General features: G+C 38.7%; 3 protein-coding genes across 3 annotated transcripts; 2 read left to right on the top strand and 1 right to left on the bottom strand.

Annotated features, from left to right (window-relative positions):
- The first annotated feature begins 891 nt into the window (after positions 1–891).
- Positions 892–3187, top strand: LOC116163203. The gene is made up of 3 exons (XM_031477060.1): positions 892–1206; positions 1255–1909; positions 2937–3187. The coding sequence occupies exons 1-3, from the start codon at positions 913–915 to the stop codon at positions 3185–3187; spliced, it is 1200 nt and encodes a 399-aa protein (XP_031332920.1). The 5' UTR covers positions 892–912.
- A 4660-nt stretch (positions 3188–7847) lies between these two features.
- On the top strand, positions 7848–8463 carry LOC116163737. The gene is made up of 2 exons (XM_031477829.1): positions 7848–7995; positions 8052–8463. The coding sequence occupies exons 1-2, from the start codon at positions 7948–7950 to the stop codon at positions 8439–8441; spliced, it is 438 nt and encodes a 145-aa protein (XP_031333689.1). The 5' UTR covers positions 7848–7947; the 3' UTR covers positions 8442–8463.
- Positions 8464–10699: 2236 nt separating this feature from the next.
- LOC116162663 lies at positions 10700–11365 on the bottom strand. Its single transcript, XM_031476320.1, has 2 exons — positions 11236–11365; positions 10700–11178 (listed from the first exon to the last, which is right to left on the bottom strand). Exons 1-2 carry the CDS (start codon positions 11281–11283, stop codon positions 10849–10851), a joined length of 378 nt encoding a protein of 125 aa, XP_031332180.1. The 5' UTR covers positions 11284–11365; the 3' UTR covers positions 10700–10848.
- Between the last annotated feature and the right edge of the window lie 5954 nt (positions 11366–17319).

The raw sequence follows: 17319 nt of genomic DNA, 5'->3' as shown, positions 1-17319 counted from the left end.
TGATTGTTTTACCGTAATTTTTTTGTAATTTTTGTTGGGAATGTAGTTAGGGTTGTTTTTAAGTAATGTTGGAATTTTATAAAATGCGAAAAAAAGGAAACGGATTTTGATTCGGTTCAAAAACGGCACCAATATATCAATAGTACCTTTTGTGGTCAAACTCGTAGTATAGGTTGAGCATTCCAGCATGAGTTTGTTTCGCACAGATTCCGCCGAAAATGGTGTATTTTTTACGCTTGTGTCTTAATTTCTCCTGTCTAATATGTATCTATCCGGTTTTGATTTAATGCTAGTATACATGGCATACGACGACTCTGTTTTAATTTATTTACTTACATAAATAAGAATAGTAGATTGTATGACAAGTAGGAAAAGTTGCATATTCCTGGACGATGATAGTGATTGTAAGCCGAGGCGTTAGCCGAGGCTTACAACTATCAGAGTCCAGGAATATACTTTTCCTACGTGTTGTACATACTATTTTTTAGTCGATAGCCAATAGTTAAAACACCAAATATACCATTTCAAACTAAATTTAATTTTCACCAATTGTCATTTGGTCTAATGTCATTAGTCAAGGCTTGTATGCGATAGGTGCGAGGATCGAACCCGGGCGGCGCCTTTTTTTTATTTACAGTAATTAATAAATGCAAACATCAAGTTCGTTTTCCGAGCATGCATTGTTTGAACGTTACCATGGACATGACGTAAACAAATCGAAAATTTTTTCGTTTGAGTGAATTTATAATTAGTTGATGTGCAATATTAATATAAAATGGATATCGATGGTAATTTTGATGAAGATTTATTTTGTAGAACACCACCTGAAGTTTTGGAGGCAGTCAATGAAGCTACTCTTAATCTGTTGCCAACTAAATCGAGGGGAAGTATGAAAATGCTTATCAACGTTTTATGGAATATAGATCAAGTAAAGGAACTTATTCGTTTTCGGAAAATGTGGTACTCGGATATTTTCTTGATTTGTCGAAAAAGATGAAACCCTCAACACTTTGGGCAAATTACTCCATGTTGAAGGCCACTCTTATGTTAAAGCAAAATGTAGACATCACTTCATATAACAAACTGCGAGCATATTTGAAAAAGCAATCCGTGGGTTACAAAGCAAAGAAGTCGAAAGTCTTCACCAACGAACAAATCCGAGAATTTATGATGAACGCTCCAGATGATACTTACCTCATGGCTAAAGTAAGATTTTAATTGAAAGGCCTGAAGATTATAATTTAATTTTTTTAGGTTGTGGTAATTTTCGGAATTTATGGCGCCTGTCGGCGAGAGGAGTTATGTAACATAAAGCTTACGGACATTGAGGATTTGGGTTCACAACTACTGGTGAAGATTCCATGCAACAAAACCAATAAACCACGGTCGTTTATAGTAAACGACACTTATTTAGAAACATACCGTAAATATGCAGCCGTTCGACCATCCAATTTTCACTGCAATAGGTTTTTCTTCAAATACCATAATGGTAAAGGATTTAAGCAAGTAGTGGGGGTGCATACATTTGCCAGCATTCCACAAATCGTTGCTAACTTTTTGAAACTGTCCGATGCAAACCTTTACACGGGACATTGTTTTCGAAGGACATCTGCGACAATTTTGGTAGATAATGGTGCAGATTTGACTGTTTTAAAACGTCACGGCGGTTGGAAATCGTCGAATGTGGCGGAAGGATATATAGAAGAATCCTTAAAAAATAAAATGGATGTGGCAGAGAGAATAGTTACTTCAATTTCTGGCGCACATATTCAGTGTAAGGGTGCAAGCAATGTTGGCGTCTCTACTAGCACCATCTCCAAAACAAATACGGAGTCCACTTCTTCAATTAATTATGAAGTAGAGTCGACATTGACTGGACTACCAAATTTGATTGGATCTTGCAATAATTGTACTATTAATGTACATATTAATAGGCAATAAACTATTCATTTGCGTGTATAACTGTTCTTTTATTTTTTCATGCTCACAAGAATATAGATATTTTCCCGTACGTACAGGAATTAAGATTCCCGTACAGTACGGAAATCACATGCTTTGTGATGACATAAACAAAACAATAATATGCCATTTTTCCGACTATCGACTAAAAACTTGTTTTTTGCGCATACGCAGTACGATTTTTTTTGCTCACACATTGTGCTTGCTTTGATTAGAGGGACCTACCATTGAAATTTCGTTCAAATTGCTCAATAAGTAAGAAAGTTGCGTATTGCGCATGTGCAGTACGATTTTTGGCGCATGCATTTATAGGCAATTTGATTCTAAAACGTGGCCGATTGATACAGCAGACCAATGTAAAAAAATCGGCATGATACTAGCTCTAGTCGTTTCCAAATAAACACCAAAATAGGACAAATGTGCCTTCTATAGGCCATTTGAGAGGGAGAGGAGGAGGAAACATGTAACCCGAATTTAGATGCCACCCAGTGTTATGTTTGTATAAGACCGTTGACACATTGCTCGGCCTCGCCTCGCACAAAGAAGAAACCTTAGTGAATTCACGCGCATTTACTCAAATCGCCGTAGATTCTAGAACGCGACCGATCGTTTACGCCACCAAAATTCGAAAAAAGCGCCATGTATAAGGAATTTGGGGTAGGGGGGCGACCCGATGCCTCTGAAGTGCAGTAGAACTGCGAAGCCAACGCACAAAACTGCAACTCGATCCGCCCGCAACGCCGTCCCAAATTTCCCTCCACGCAGCGAGGGGGGGGGGGGGGCTCGTTCTACAGCGCGTTGGAGGGAGACACCGTGAGGTCTAGTTCACCACCTTCGCCTTCCCGAAACGCATTTTTTTTCGATCCCCCCTCCCTTCTCCCCACCTTCCTAATAGTGGGTAATGTTTTATAAAAAAATTACAGATGGCGTGTCGAGGTGAAAACAATCTTGCCGAATTCCATCTCTATTTGTTTCAGTATATCTCGAACAAGTGCCTCAAAGACGTCACTCGCGCCTCCTCCCCCGCGCTCCGTCAGCCGGCGGTCGAACCCCGCTTGACGACACTTCAGAAGCGCCCTCGAACTACAAGGCCAGCGCAAAAAAAACCACAACTCGATACGTCCCCCGTTCACCGCTGCAGCCTCTCAACGTACACTCCATGCCACGGAGGAGGCGTTGGATGCGTCTCGATGCCCATTCCATTTTCGCCACCTCCGATTCGCCGTAACGCATTTTCCTATTTTACCCGGAGGAAAATCCGTTTTACCCCCAAATTACCTTCGGGATTAAAAGTACTACTTCAGGCCGAGGTATATAATATACTATTTTGCGTTTTTACACCTCTTCTGGCAGCCCCCCCTCCCCCTTCAACATAAAAATTGTACTCTACCTGGTTCGACGCGCCCATTCTTGTTACCCCCGTAAGCTGCTACGACGTTCCTTTGTTACTCACCGTTTGCCTTTCGGAAGGGTTTCTATGGGGAAAAAACGAAAACGGGGGCGGCCATCTAACGATTTCCTTCGTTTTCACATATTTTCATGTTCCATATCCGTGAAAGACGCTTTACCAAGTTAGTGTAGTCAGTTTGGCATAGCGGACTCTAACTTCATAGGTAGGTAATGAGTTCGAATCCCACAACTTGCCAGTTTTTATTGATACAGAACATCTCCTCCCTTCCATGCTTCGGAAATCGGAGGGTATGTAAAGCTGTATTTTCGTATAAATCCGTGTTCAGGTCAAAAGTCCCTTATTTGGACGTTGGACGCTGGCTGTGGTTCCAATACAGTATTTGAAGGGCTATAAGTAATTAGTTATGAAAAAAGCGAAAGAGGTCGTAGAGAATATGGGAAAAAAGAAAACAAAGGAAGCTGTTCAAGTCGTAAGGGGAGAATCGAGGCACACATTCGAAACAAAATTAATTAAGTTAATTGCCTTCTCTCTGTGCCATTTTTCCCTTGCTCCTTATTTAATTTTTATTGAATTTCTGTACGTTCACTACTTTTCCTTGCCGATCCTCTGCCTGTGATTTTCTCCGCAACCATTTTATATAAATTAAAAAGCATTTTATTAAACATTAGGGGCAATATAAATTCAAATCAATAGGTTATATTTAACGTATCCTAAAAAACCTTCTCGTTTGTGAGTCGATTTCTCTGACACTACAACGGAAGCTCTTTGTAGTAACGACAAATCGGTCAATTACGTCAAACATGCGAGCAGTGGAGGGTCAAAACTTCGAACTCGGAGACTCAGAAGGGGACACTCGAAAAGGGAAACCGGTGACGGTGTTGGTGGGCTCAAAACTGCAAGTGAGAATATCTCGAAAACGGCGTCTCGAACAGGATACTTACAAAGGGCATATCGAACGTGGCTCTATCGATGTGGTTAAAACCAAGTTATCTTTCAATTTACACGCTCACATTTCGACGTGGAGTTCGTAGCGCCATAGAACACTAACTAACCCGAATTCTTTTAGGTACTTTCTTTAACCTCAAAAACGTGTATTTTATGTAACCTCTAGTATTTTTTGGTAAGGGGAAATGATCCATTTAGCATATAGTACGCTCCTACTAAAAGATTTATCTAAACATCATATCCTGTTTTCCAAAGTTGAATGTAGCCAATAGAAATGTTTCCCTAAAAGTCCGAATTGATAAGGCTTGAGTGCGACTAGCATTGCTCTCTGTGTAATTCACGAATTGTGAGTTTCCACGTTTATCAAATTGTTGCCCTTTTTTCTTTCGGTTTGGTAAGTTTCTCATTAGTAAAGCGTTGAACGGGAAATAGATGACAGCAATTTTATAAATGAGTGCTTCCGTTTATTGATGAGTCCCGAGTCTTTGCCCTGAAAAGTGACATTAACAGAAACTCGGCAGCGTTCGTTACACAACCTCCATTAAAATAAATCGATCGAAGCATTGTCGGTAAATTAGCCCCCTTATGCGTAGGGATACGATAAGCAAAGAACTGCCGCTCATAAAAAACCGATTCGAAGTGGAAAGCGTGCTTTTTTTATTCGGTCTAAATATAATTTACATCCTCGTTCCAGTGATTTGGAGTGAAGGAAACGAGGCGCGTTTTTATATCAATTTCAATGTAAGCCTATTGGGATGATATTTTTAAGCACGACGAGGCGAGGCCGTGCGAGATTGGTAATCAATAACAGGCTATCGGGTTAAGAATGTTTATTGGTTTTGACGTTCTATCGATATCAAGAATAACGTGAATAGTAGGCAAATTAACCCTCTTCCACTCAAAGTTGGCGAAATAAGGTATCTGTTTTTCCTGGCGTGCGTGAAAAATTTTATTTTCACAAAAACACAAGTTGCATCAAAGAACTAGACATTCAAGACTGAACATGTTCAAATTTGAAACTTTGATTTCAGCTCCGAGGCCGTAGCACACCTACGAAAGCTTTCACTTTTATGTAAAAAAAATTAGTAAGATTAAAAGTGCGGTAGTAAGAAAATTGCACACATTTACGAAAGTTCCTGGTCAGTAAAATCTGTAAAATCACCCCCAACGATTCGTTGGTTTCAAAATTTTCTCCGGAATCTCCAATTGCAGGGCGATTCCGAGCCAGCAATCGTTCTTAACGCTCAATTCAGCCGACACCTGATAATCATAAGCAGTTTTCCACTGTATACAACAAAGAGGTCCATTTCAAGACTGTGACTATTTGTTTTATTTGACCATTTTAAATCTAAAAATAGTTATTTACATATGAGTAAATGGTAAATCAAGGTTTACGTTAACGAGTGAGATGTTTACTGCCGAAGCGTAGCAGGAATTTCGAAACGAGTAACGTTAACTGATTTAACATACAAATAAAGTAAAACATTTTATTTCATACTGCTCTTTTTCTTATTAAAATGCCATACAATTTTTGATTAGAATGTTGTACGCATTCAAATAAAAGCAAAAGTCGATCACTTGATTTGTTTGATCTGACAGTAGTTTGACACATTAATATTTCCAGTCTGGTAAAAATGTTCAGTCTGGTAATAGTTATTTATTTAATCAGTGGGATAACGGCCTCATTAACTTACGAATGCGACAATTGCGCATACGAGGGCGTTAGCCCGAGCTATTGTAAGAGTATGAGTATGTTAATGGCCGTTAGCCCAAGTATTAAATACAACTTTTAATGCGACTGTTCTTCTACTGCTAAAAACGAAAAATAAATTTGATGCATTTTTTTTAATTTCAATCGAAGTAGCATAGTTAGCAGTTTTCGACGCCATAGAAACAAGAAAATCCTAACGTCAAGAAAATTTGTACGTCAAAAATTTTGCTTCTGATTTCTTTGCTTATGTCATGAGTGAGTCTGGAACTCTTCCATCAGACGTTAATGTTTACAATATATAATCTTGATAGTTGATTTTTGATCATACATTGTTTTGACAAGGGCTTATCCCACTGAGTGTGGTAATGAAGTTCTTATCCCACTTAAAATGACCGGGATAAGTGAGAGTTATCCTACAGGCGCAGATCAAATACGATTTACCAGACTCAAATAGGTCTGGGAAAGCGGCGATTACTAGATAGTATGAAATAAATATAAATTTTCGATACGCTGATGCCAGACTGAGATCAATCACAGTCTGGCTTCGAGTAGTTACGAGCGTGGGTTCGCTGTCCTGATTCAGGATCTCTAAATTAGTATTTGTCAGATATTCAAGTACTGATATACCACTAGGGTTGACGTTAGTGCTCCCCATGTAATATGGTGAACAATTGAGTCGCACCTCCCAATTCGAAACCGTACCAAGTGAGTTGCTGACGCTGGAGCAAACACTGACAACAGGTTGCCTTGACGGGCTGGGCGGTGATGCATCCGCAGCTTCTTGTAGTTGCCCCTATAGCAGCTGCTGGTGTTGTTGTCATCAGTTCGGCAGGGTTACCCTTTAAAGAAGAAAACCCATAACTGATTCTTTTCCCCCCTGGCGATTAGGTTAGCCTGGCCCTTTTCGTCGATCCCGAAAACTATCAGCCTCTCTTGACGTTGATCCTTCACGGCTGTGTGGAGTAGACACCAGATGCCTACACTTGCCCAAGAATTCTGCACCTCTGAGCGTCTCTTGACCGCCACCAGGTCTTCAGATTCCCCCGGGACACAGATGGCAGCATTGCGGAGCCTAAGAGGGCAGTTTTCCTGCATAACTTTTAGGTGTACAGCTACATTGACAACCACCTCCTTCAACCACTCAAGAGAATGGTTGTTCTCACACGATATAATTAGGATCTCGCCTGAGTATCTCCACCCCCTGAACGCTAGTGTAGCGCATTTTAGGGCGAACAGATGCTGGTCGAGAACCTTGGGTTTGTGATTTCGTACCATATTGTTAGCCTTTCGACAGCTTGCTTGTAGCTCAACAAAGGGACGTCTATCCAGACGCCAGGGCTACTAAAGGAATGTAACTTCTAAAGGGTAGTGGAAAAAAGGCATGATTTCGCTTTGGAGTAGGTCATTCGAGAACGGCCTCCCTCCAGCTAATCAGTTTGCTGTCACTACCCTGCTGATACCCACCCAGTTAGCGCAAAACCTTATTCATTTTCATACGACTTTGATTGCTTCTGCATTTTTGTGATAAGAGTAACTGAATGGTCTTTACGGAACGTAAAAGTATCTGTTAGTAAATGGCATAGAATTCACCCTTTGCGATCCAAAACGATGTGTTTTTACAACTTTTTCTTTAATATAGAAATTATGAAATACAAAGGTAGTGTTTTTTTGTGTTGTTTGTGTAGTGTAAGTAATTAATCATTACGTGGAAGCAAACATGATGATGACACGGCTGTAAATTACCAATACACTTTGGTCTGTGTTGTATAGGTCAGAGGTGATTACTATCTTCAGTATTTTCAGATAGAATTACAAAATATTATTGTATAAAAACCGAACGGGTTACAAAAGGTTAAACACAACCAAAGTGTATATAAATAAAAGGAACCTTTGCCATTATTTAGTAACCATACCATCCAAAATGAAAGCTACCTCATTGTGTTTTGTGCTCCTTTGCTGTATCGTGCAGGTAAGATGCATACACAATTTTCTTTCAATAACTGTCTAACAGCAACTGTTACGTAGGTACTTTCTGCGGAGTTCCCCGAGGAACTAATAGACGATATTGTCCGCGAATGCTTGAAAGAACACAACGTGGATATTAAGGAGTTATCGAAATACTTCGATGACAAATTAAGAATTACTAGTGTGGACGATGTCGGAAATAAGCTAATAAAGTGTTCAATTGAAAAGCGGAAATATTACGCTCCTGATGGCGGATTCGATAAGGATGTGGTACTTAAGGATATTGCAAAGTCGCTGACAGCTTTCGTCAAAACAGAAGGGACGGACTATGAAGCACTGGCCGAAAAACTCTACGAAAAATGTGAAGGAATAAAGGGTGCCGATCAAGTGGAACACATTGTAAACTGGAATAACTGTCTTGTGGACGAACTTGTGAAGATGAATAATTAAACAATTATAGTAATAATAATAACAATGTAATTTTATTTCTCTTTTTCCGGTTTTGGGGTGATACGGTCTAGGATACGGTTGTCGGTGTTTCGGCTTCCAGCTCTATCCCCGTTTTCTCTGATGGTGGCTTCTTTGAACAAATCTTCCAGACTTCCCTAGGTTTTGCGTAGTCCAGTCCCGCGGTTGCGAAAGACTGTGCCGTATGTATCCGTACTGGGGGGAAATTTCTCCTTAACCGTTCAACCGTGCTGTGGTTGACTAGCTTTCAGTTTTCCAACTGACAGGAAAGTAGCCGAGTTTTATACAGGAATCGAATATTTCGATGAGAATGTCAGAAGGGCCTCCAACAACGTTCTTAGTATTTTTTCGTGAATTTCGTCAAGTTCATGAGCTTTGATTCTTGGCGCTTGTGCAAGGATATCTTGCCTAGTGACCTAACTGCGAAACTGGACAAAACTCTGCCACTATCCAAACTTTGCTTTCATCACTGCCAGCTTATATCGTTTGCAGGACTTATAGGATTCATGCCACTGCGCCTTTGACTCCTATGGAGCCTTTTAAAACGGAAGCCTCAATGTGCTTACTACCTTTTTTAGCCCCTTATGTTGCGAATCTCTTTCCACCAAACCAAAGGGTTCCTCATTCACAATCAACCCGTTTGACAGATTTAAATTTAGTTTTAACAGAATGCTCTTCATTATCTCGAAAAAATTAAACAGCAGCGATTGCGGCGTAAAGAGAAATTTTCCTGTAACCTTAGACTATCACGTCTATCTCACGACTCTAAGGCCCAGTTGTACAATGTCAGTTTAAACTTCGGTTTTTAGCTAAATTGTGGGTTAAAGAATTTGATTGGCTAATATTTCACAAGTTGACCAATCCTGTTCCTGAAATCTGTCAGTTAAACTAATTTGAAGTTTAAACTTCGTTTAGCCATTCCGACGTATCGCCTGATGATGGACAAGAAATAAAGTCCGAAATCGATAGCGACTAACATTCTATAATAAAAACAAAATTAGTGCAATACTTTTCGACAACCATTAGACCACACACTAATTCAATATGGAGCCATTCATCAACAATATTTAAACTGACATTGTATAGGGTGAGTCAACGATTGTGCGGAGTATTTTAATGCCTTGAAGATAAGTTTTTTTCGATAGAGTGCTTTTGTATTATGATATGGAAGAATATTCTCCACATTTTAAAAATATTTGGAATTATACAGGGTCCGCCCACAAAGTAGGGCGCCCAAATGGTACATTTTTTTTAAATAGAACCCCTTGTATTTGAATGCATTTCTTAATTCTACGTGTAGTTGTACGTCTTTTTTATTGGTTAATATCCGAAAAGCTAGTAGTTTTAAAGATCATTCGATTTTTAAGAAAAATTGGGCATTTGCAAGCGTCAGTATATTGAAAAAATTATTACTTAAATTTTGACTCCAAGTTTTATATCTTTTATCCTGGGTTAAGTAAAAGTCAAATAAATACATCTACTATAAAAAATATATTTTTTGGTAGGTCCAAAGTTGCAGAATTTCATATTAAAAAATCTCATTTTTTTAAATAGAACACCCTGTATATTTTTCTGTCGTCATTTAGCTCCTCCTATCTCTGACAGTTTTCGAAATATCTTGGTTTCCTGGGTTTTTATATTCTAATCTTAAATAAGTTATATGTAATTTACATAATAGTGAGGTGGGCATGCAAAAAAAGGCAATTTTTATCTGCCTCGTACAATAACACGTAGAATTCAAGAATGCATTCAAATACAGGGGGTTCTATTTTAAAAATTGTACCATTTTGGCACCCTACTTTGTGGGCGCACCCTGTATAATTCCAAATATTTTTAAAATGTGGAGAATATACAACTATATCATAATACAAAAGCACTCTATCGAAACATCTTATCTTCAAGGCTTTAAGTTACTCCGCACAATTGTTGACTCACCCTGTACAACCGGACCTAAGACGCACAATCATAAACTCAGGAACGTACCAATCACCAACAAACACGTCAGGGCAGTGCTCAGGTCAATTTTTTTTTAATTTTATTAAAGTTCCATTAGAAGTTCCAAGGGGATGATTGCATATAAATCGTTATTTAGACCCTAAGATATTGATAGATAAATAAATAAAGTAATATGGTGATTTCAGAACGTTTTCAAAAGTTCTCAATCCTCCATAAGACCAGGATTAGGAATACTTAATACACACAATCTACACATCTAGTGATATGTGACTCCCGTTACCATGAATAAGAAGATAACCAAATCTATATTTCTAACCACAATAGAATTTACATATAAACAAGTGGCCCTCTAAATAAGAGTCTAAATGATAAATAAAATTACATTGTTAACATTATTACTTTAAGTTCTCAAGTTCGTCCAAAACGCAGTTATTTAGTTTTTTATACGTTCCACTTGATCATCGTCCTTTCCTTGTTTACATTTTTGGTACATTTTTTCGGCTTGTTCTTCATAGTCCATCCCTTTCTTTTTGAGGAGCAATTCGAGCCACTTGGTAATCTCCTTAGTAATCACCTCCTTGTTAAATTCGCCATCGGAATCGTAATAGTTTCTCTTTTCAATTGAACACTTCAATAGTTTAGTTCCCAGTTCGTCCAAATAAACTAATCTTAGTTTGTCATCGAAGTATCTCGACGTTATGTTCTTTGAAACACTCGCGGGAAGCATTGTCCAGAAGTTCGTCGGGGAACTCCACAGAAAACACTTACCGAATCGTTACTGGTAAACGGCCATTTGAAGCAAGTTGTATAGGCATCTTACCTGCACGATACACCAAAGGAGCACCAAACAAAACGTGGTAGCTTTCATTTTGGATGGTATGGTTACTAATAATGACAAAGTTTCGTTTTACCAATTTATACACTTGTGTTGTGTACCAGTTGGACTCTCGGTATCTAGATACAGATTCTTGGTAATTATTCTAAAAATACTGAATAATTGTGATAGTTAGCACCTTTAACCTATTCAAATGAAACCAAAATATTTTTATCATGATGTTTGTCATGGTTTAATATATCTGCGCATAATTGGTTATGATTATCATGTCCCGCTATGCACTGTCTACCCTAGATTCATAGCCCATTGTATATGATATAAAATTCATTGACCTATGCAATCTCCAAACCTTTATGCGGGAAATGTACATATCTCCTAAAGTGTAATCGATTCCATCAAATCCAATGTCCGCAATGGTAGGTACCTAGGTAGGTACTGTTTTAGTGTTGGTCCGAGTAACTTTTGTACCACCCGCACTTTGGTAAGGGAGGTATTGCATTGGATTTTTTGACGGAAATACACGTTTCGAAGCATCAACAATCAGAATCAAACAAAGTCTGTCGATATGCCGGTACTCTCATTGCCGGCTAAATGGCTGAACCGATTGGGGCCTAATTTGGTTCTTATTTTCTTAGACATAAAAGGAAGAGTTGTATCGGGAAATAGGCTTTCCTATTTCACAAGAATGGTTGAACTATTTTTCCTCTCTGAACTCAAAAACAATTCCCTCATTTCTATCAAAACCTGGCGAAATGTAGAAATACTAAATATAAAAAATTAGAAATAATTCTGCATCGATCTGGAATCAGTCTGGCTTTCAGATTGATTTACTTCAATATTGTCGCTTTGGCTTCCGTATTTTGGTTTTCGATCGTGTGCGATGTATTCGACTGCAGAAAGATCGATCTCTCCCTCTCAAAGGTCAAGGATCCAATTTTCGGCAATTACGGTGCGCTCGTCAGTTTTCGCCTTCGAAATGTCCCTAAAAAAATTTTCGAAGTGTTCACGCGACTTTTGCAGACCTTCGGGAGAAAATTTATCACGGCGCCGTCGTCCAGGTTACCTTCTCGCAGTAAATCGAAAAAGTCAGAGAAAACTTGCGCGCAACTACGTACGCCGATTCCGAGCCCGAATCTCTTCACCGGAGCGCGTTGTCAAAAACTCCAGTTTTTCTATAGGGCGACCCGCGACCCCTTGTCTCGTAAATCTCTTGAAATCTACAATCGCGCAATTTTACGTTTTGCTCTAACTCTTAACGGTTTAGCCGATAGAAGGCCCGAAAGTTGGCAAATACGAAAAACGCCTAGTTCGCGGCCGGAACTTCGGATCACGCAGTTCCCAAACGGGACCATAGATTTTAATCGTACCCCGGCAAAAATACACTCCGCCATGTCGCCCAAAATCTCAGAAAACCGGAATAGGGGCTTTCGTTTAGTTTTCGAACTACGAATTTTTTCCAAAATTTTCAATTTTTTCGCTTCTTACGGCAGCTACCCCGACGGGTGCCGCAGGAATATTCTTAACCTCACCGAAAGTTGCTAACTAATTTTAACCCCCCCCCCCCCTACGCCGCCGCCCGGACGTTCTAACCCTAACCATAGTGTATTCTATTCTTTACACTAAGCCCTAACCGTATAGATACAGCGAATTTTTATCCGCGCCCGCGCACCTCGACGATGACGCTCCTCAGTCGCTCAGGAGAATTTTCCAGGAACCAAATTCTCAGAATCGACGGGAAATCGCCTCAAAATCCGATCAAAATTTTATCAAAACCGGTGCATTTTTAATTAAATAAAATAATTGGGTTTTTTTTTTGTTAAATTTATTTATTTATTTATTATTCCTCTTGTTCTGGACCCTCAACAGGCTTGCGCCCAATGGGGGTTTACAGTATAGTTGAATTCCGCAGTTCTAATTTAATAAGCGTGTACCTGAAACCATAAAACATTTTTTTGGACAGTAAAAGTTTATTTAAAAATAGAGGCTGATTAGCAAGAAAATAATGAACATGTGCGGTTTTAAAGGTTTATTCAAAACGATATGATTGTGGCGGGCTCTGTGACGTAATAAGCCCGACCAATCAGCTCCTAGAACCATTCAGATGACATAACGACTTGGCAATATTGCAGGAGAATGGCATTTATAACTTGCGTCATCTGTCACAGGCACTTGTCACTTTCGTGCTAGATCACAGCCGTCTATAATTACAAGCCGTGCTGAGAATTATGGCAACACTGCATGGTAGGCCGATTTCCTAATTTAACTTGACAGATTTTGAGTGTATTTTATATGTGTTTGGGTGTAATATTCCAATTTACCTGTTTTAACAGAGCGAAATTGCGACAATTTGTGTTACTCCCTACGCAATGAACAGAAATTATTATTCAGGTAAGTTGCTAAACGAAACATATCGATTTGTTGTCATAACCTCTAAAGCAGGCTACTCCTTACTGGACCCTTTACAGGCACTTTTATTTGTTCAAAGTACCTGTAAGAAGCTCAAATATGACCTACACACTACCTGGTACGTAAGTACGGTAACTGTTTATCGTGAAAAAATACAATTAGTTTGTATTTCAGGTATTCTAGCACGGACATGTCAAATCGATTTTCTGAAGGAACCTTTCAACTTATTCCCAAGAGTTCATGGTACGGGAATTTGAAGTCTACGGGGCTCCTTTCTTTAAAAGCTTCGCACCTAGACCCACTGGAGTAGCGACTGGCTTAAAGTCTGCCATCCCGAATCACACCTGGTCGTTGATATAACCTCGCTGATGCGCAGCGATTTACTGTCCTTTTACCAAAATTAAGTGCTCAAGCGTGTGCTTCACCTCGACCTCTTTCGACAGAAGTTCACCAATTTTGGAGATCTCCATGGAAAACACATTATGATGCAGTTACCAATTTACAGCGTTTCGAATTTTAAAGTCAAATAAAAATGTTATTATCCATTTTTGTAAATAAATAATTATATATGCACAATTGTAAGCTGCCTAAGTATCTTTCTTCTATATTAAAACCGCCAAGGCGAAACACAGGAGAGAGGAAAATGCCATTTTTCAAGAGCAACAAGACTCCATTAAAACTTACATCGGCCCACCGATTGACTTTCGAACAACGTTGCCAAACTTCTCAGCATGGCTTGTAATTATAGACGGCTGTGATGCAGTTAAACATCCCTCTCAAAACGTCAAATGTGACAAACGTCAGACCCTCGCGTAAGGTTGCCAGCTCACTTCTACGTGATTGGTTGTAGGTTTGTGACGTATTTAGTCTGAAGCGTTTCAAATTCGGACTAAAAACACAGCTTTTCAATAATTTATTTTGGGTTTATTTTACTCGCAAATAAAAATTGAGGACACACGGGTCTTTTTATTTTTAATGTACTTTGTGGATCAGAAATAAAAAATGAAGGCGGGATGACCCCATTACAGAGTGACCTGCATAATGCTTTTTAGAGATGCCTCTGCAGAAGGTCTAAGTTGTCTAAGGTAATTTCCATCTCTGCCACAGATGAAAAATTCACCTTAACCCAGGTTCGAACACCCGACTTCCGGATTTATAGTCCAACGCTCTGCCATTCAACGGAAATCAAAGCCAAACGTGAAAGCGAATCGAATTCAAACGTTAACGCGAATTAAACCTTCACGTTTGAGTTCGTGTTCATGTTTGGCTTTACGTTCACTTTTGGGCTCGCGTTCACGTTTGGGTTCGCGTTCACGGTTTGCATTTACGTTTGGTTCGATTGTGTTTAGGTTTGGGATCGATTGGTGTTTCGCCAGGATTCCACAAACTGGCTCAGGCAAACGTAAACTCTAACGGAAACCCGAGCTCAAACGTGAACGCAAACCGAAACGTGACGGTTCAATTGGCGTTAACGTGGGGATCTGCTGTTTGGGAGACTAAAAATCGATGATCCTTGGGGGCGAGAGATCGATCTTTTCGCTTTACTTTGACCGACTATTAAGGTCACTACAAGAGGAAAACGGTAGACGAATTTCCGTTTAACTTCACATTGACCCACTTTTCAAGATCATCGCCACATACGTAACCTTGAAGTTCACTTCGGCCTGCTTTCCAAAATCACCGCTTGGTGGTGGGCGACCTTGAACGGTCTAGGTTCTGCAATATACTCTACTCAGGGTGTTGCGTCACTATTTTTGGTGCTTAGACCGAAATAATGCGTACAATATGACGTTTTTTACATTCCAATATACAGTTTGTCCAAAATAAGGATGTCTATCATGGGGATCTCTGGCACCACAGAAGATAAGACAACGGCCAATTAGAGATAAGGTGTGCAATTAAAGAGTTATTATCGTACTCTAAAAGACACCACAAAATTCGGATTACCATGCCAGAAAATCCGAAATTCACCGATTCCGTTTTTATTTTTTCGTTGTGTTATTTGAATAGATGCAAAAAGATAAAAAGACACTTTCTCATTGCCATTTATTGAGCTCTATAAGACACCATTGAAAGATTTTCAGTACATCGTTTGGTTTCGGAAAAATCATAAATTTTTTTTATATGACCCGTCAAAAAGGGACATATTGCAATATATATATATATATATATATATATATATATATATTATATATATATATATATAATATATATATATAATATATATAGGAAACACGTTCAAGTGGCACCAATTATGAGCATATATAGACGTTGTGGCACCCATATATGCGTAGTGGCACCAATTTAAGGTGCCACAACGTTTTCGACTATATTTACGCTCAGGCACCCTATGGGACTCTAAAAACGAAGTATGGCGAGGGTGCCACTTTGACCATATACCTATAGAATCGCGATTTTGGTTACACGCGTATGTCTTAAGGCGGCGCTGCGATCGGAAATATTTACAAATTGTCTAACTGGCACCATTTACGTTGTGGCACCGTGGAATTTTAGCGTGCATTGCACGCAAGGTCAACCGGTTCTCACCGATTATATCTTCCCTTTTATGACCCCCGTTGACTATCTACGTACTTGTATTTTGTCGACGAGTTGCTAGAAAATATATTTTTCGTTTAAAGGGCATCGTTTATCGTCTTTGTTAACAAACGCAATTTTCCCTAAAATGAATCGATTACAAGCTTTTGCAATTCAATGCGCACTTCATATAAAAGGTTATTTTGCTAATATTCTTAAGGTTACTTTATAATTACAAAGTTTCTAACACTACTGAACTTTTTAGCGGCGTTTGTAAGGAAGATCGATCTAATATTGACCGTTAGAAAAAATTTCTTAGGTAACCTTTGAGTATACGTCTTTGCATAATTACCCTTTTAAATTTATAGAACATGATCAACTCCATACTGCAGTTAGATTTAGCGCGTCATTTTAATTACGCTGATCGTTAATTGGATTTGTTTATAAGGTCTCATTAATACATGCTTTCAAACTACTTCTAAAATTAAAAGTAAGTTTTGCCACATTGTGGTACACTGTAAGATTATTTTTTTATTTGTAGTTTTGCTATTTGAAACCCAATTTGTGAATTACACGTGTAAGGATTAAGGATGTTGATTGGCAAAGTCAAAATCGATTATGTTGATTTCTATTACTGATATGAATTTGATGATGATCATTTATTTTGGAAATTGTATAGCATAACGGCCGATTCTCGCCACAATTTAAAAAATGGTAGTCAAGGAAGTTTTAATTAGTTAATGGTGGTAGATCTATACAATAATGTAAGTTGGACCATGGTAGTCGATTAATCCACATCATATACTGGTACAAATTACCGAAACATTAATTTCCAGACTACAGAATATTATTAGAAATTAACTGGTTTTAGTAAATTGCCAAAAACTTATCACCAGGCAATTCGGAAACTGTTAGATGGTTATCGGCGACCACATCATCAGAAACCAAGAGACATGCTTCTCCAAATAGATACAACCTGTTCAGTTTTACAATTCTGCATAATTCAAATTTAATAGTTTACCGTTTTTTGAAAAGTTGGGCCATGGTAGTCGATTAATTCAAAACATTAAGCTGGTACAAATTATCTAAACATTCATTTCCAGACTACAGAATATCATTAAAAACTCT

This window comes from Photinus pyralis, unplaced genomic scaffold (genome assembly GCF_008802855.1).
Source record: "Photinus pyralis isolate 1611_PpyrPB1 unplaced genomic scaffold, Ppyr1.3 Ppyr1.4_LG2, whole genome shotgun sequence".
Classification (NCBI taxonomy): domain Eukaryota; kingdom Metazoa; phylum Arthropoda; class Insecta; order Coleoptera; family Lampyridae; genus Photinus; species Photinus pyralis.
Note: the sequence above shows the minus strand (reverse complement) of the source record. Positions and strands in the feature narration are given on the sequence as shown.

Coding starts and splice junctions, on each gene's coding strand:
- LOC116162663 (XM_031476320.1), bottom strand. CDS start 11,283: ATGAAAGCTACCACGTTTTGTTTGGTGCTCCTTTGGTGTATCGTGCAG. Junction 11,179..11,235: donor TCCTTTGGTGTATCGTGCAG/GTAAGATGCCTA, acceptor CGATTCGGTAAG/TGTTTTCTGTGGAGTTCCCC.
- LOC116163203 (XM_031477060.1), top strand. CDS start 913: ATGGAATATAGATCAAGTAAAGGAACTTATTCGTTTTCGGAAAATGTG. Junction 1,207..1,254: donor ATACTTACCTCATGGCTAAA/GTAAGATTTTAA, acceptor TAATTTTTTTAG/GTTGTGGTAATTTTCGGAAT. Junction 1,910..2,936: donor GATTGGATCTTGCAATAATT/GTACTATTAATG, acceptor TATTTGTTTCAG/TATATCTCGAACAAGTGCCT.
- LOC116163737 (XM_031477829.1), top strand. CDS start 7,948: ATGAAAGCTACCTCATTGTGTTTTGTGCTCCTTTGCTGTATCGTGCAG. Junction 7,996..8,051: donor TCCTTTGCTGTATCGTGCAG/GTAAGATGCATA, acceptor ACTGTTACGTAG/GTACTTTCTGCGGAGTTCCC.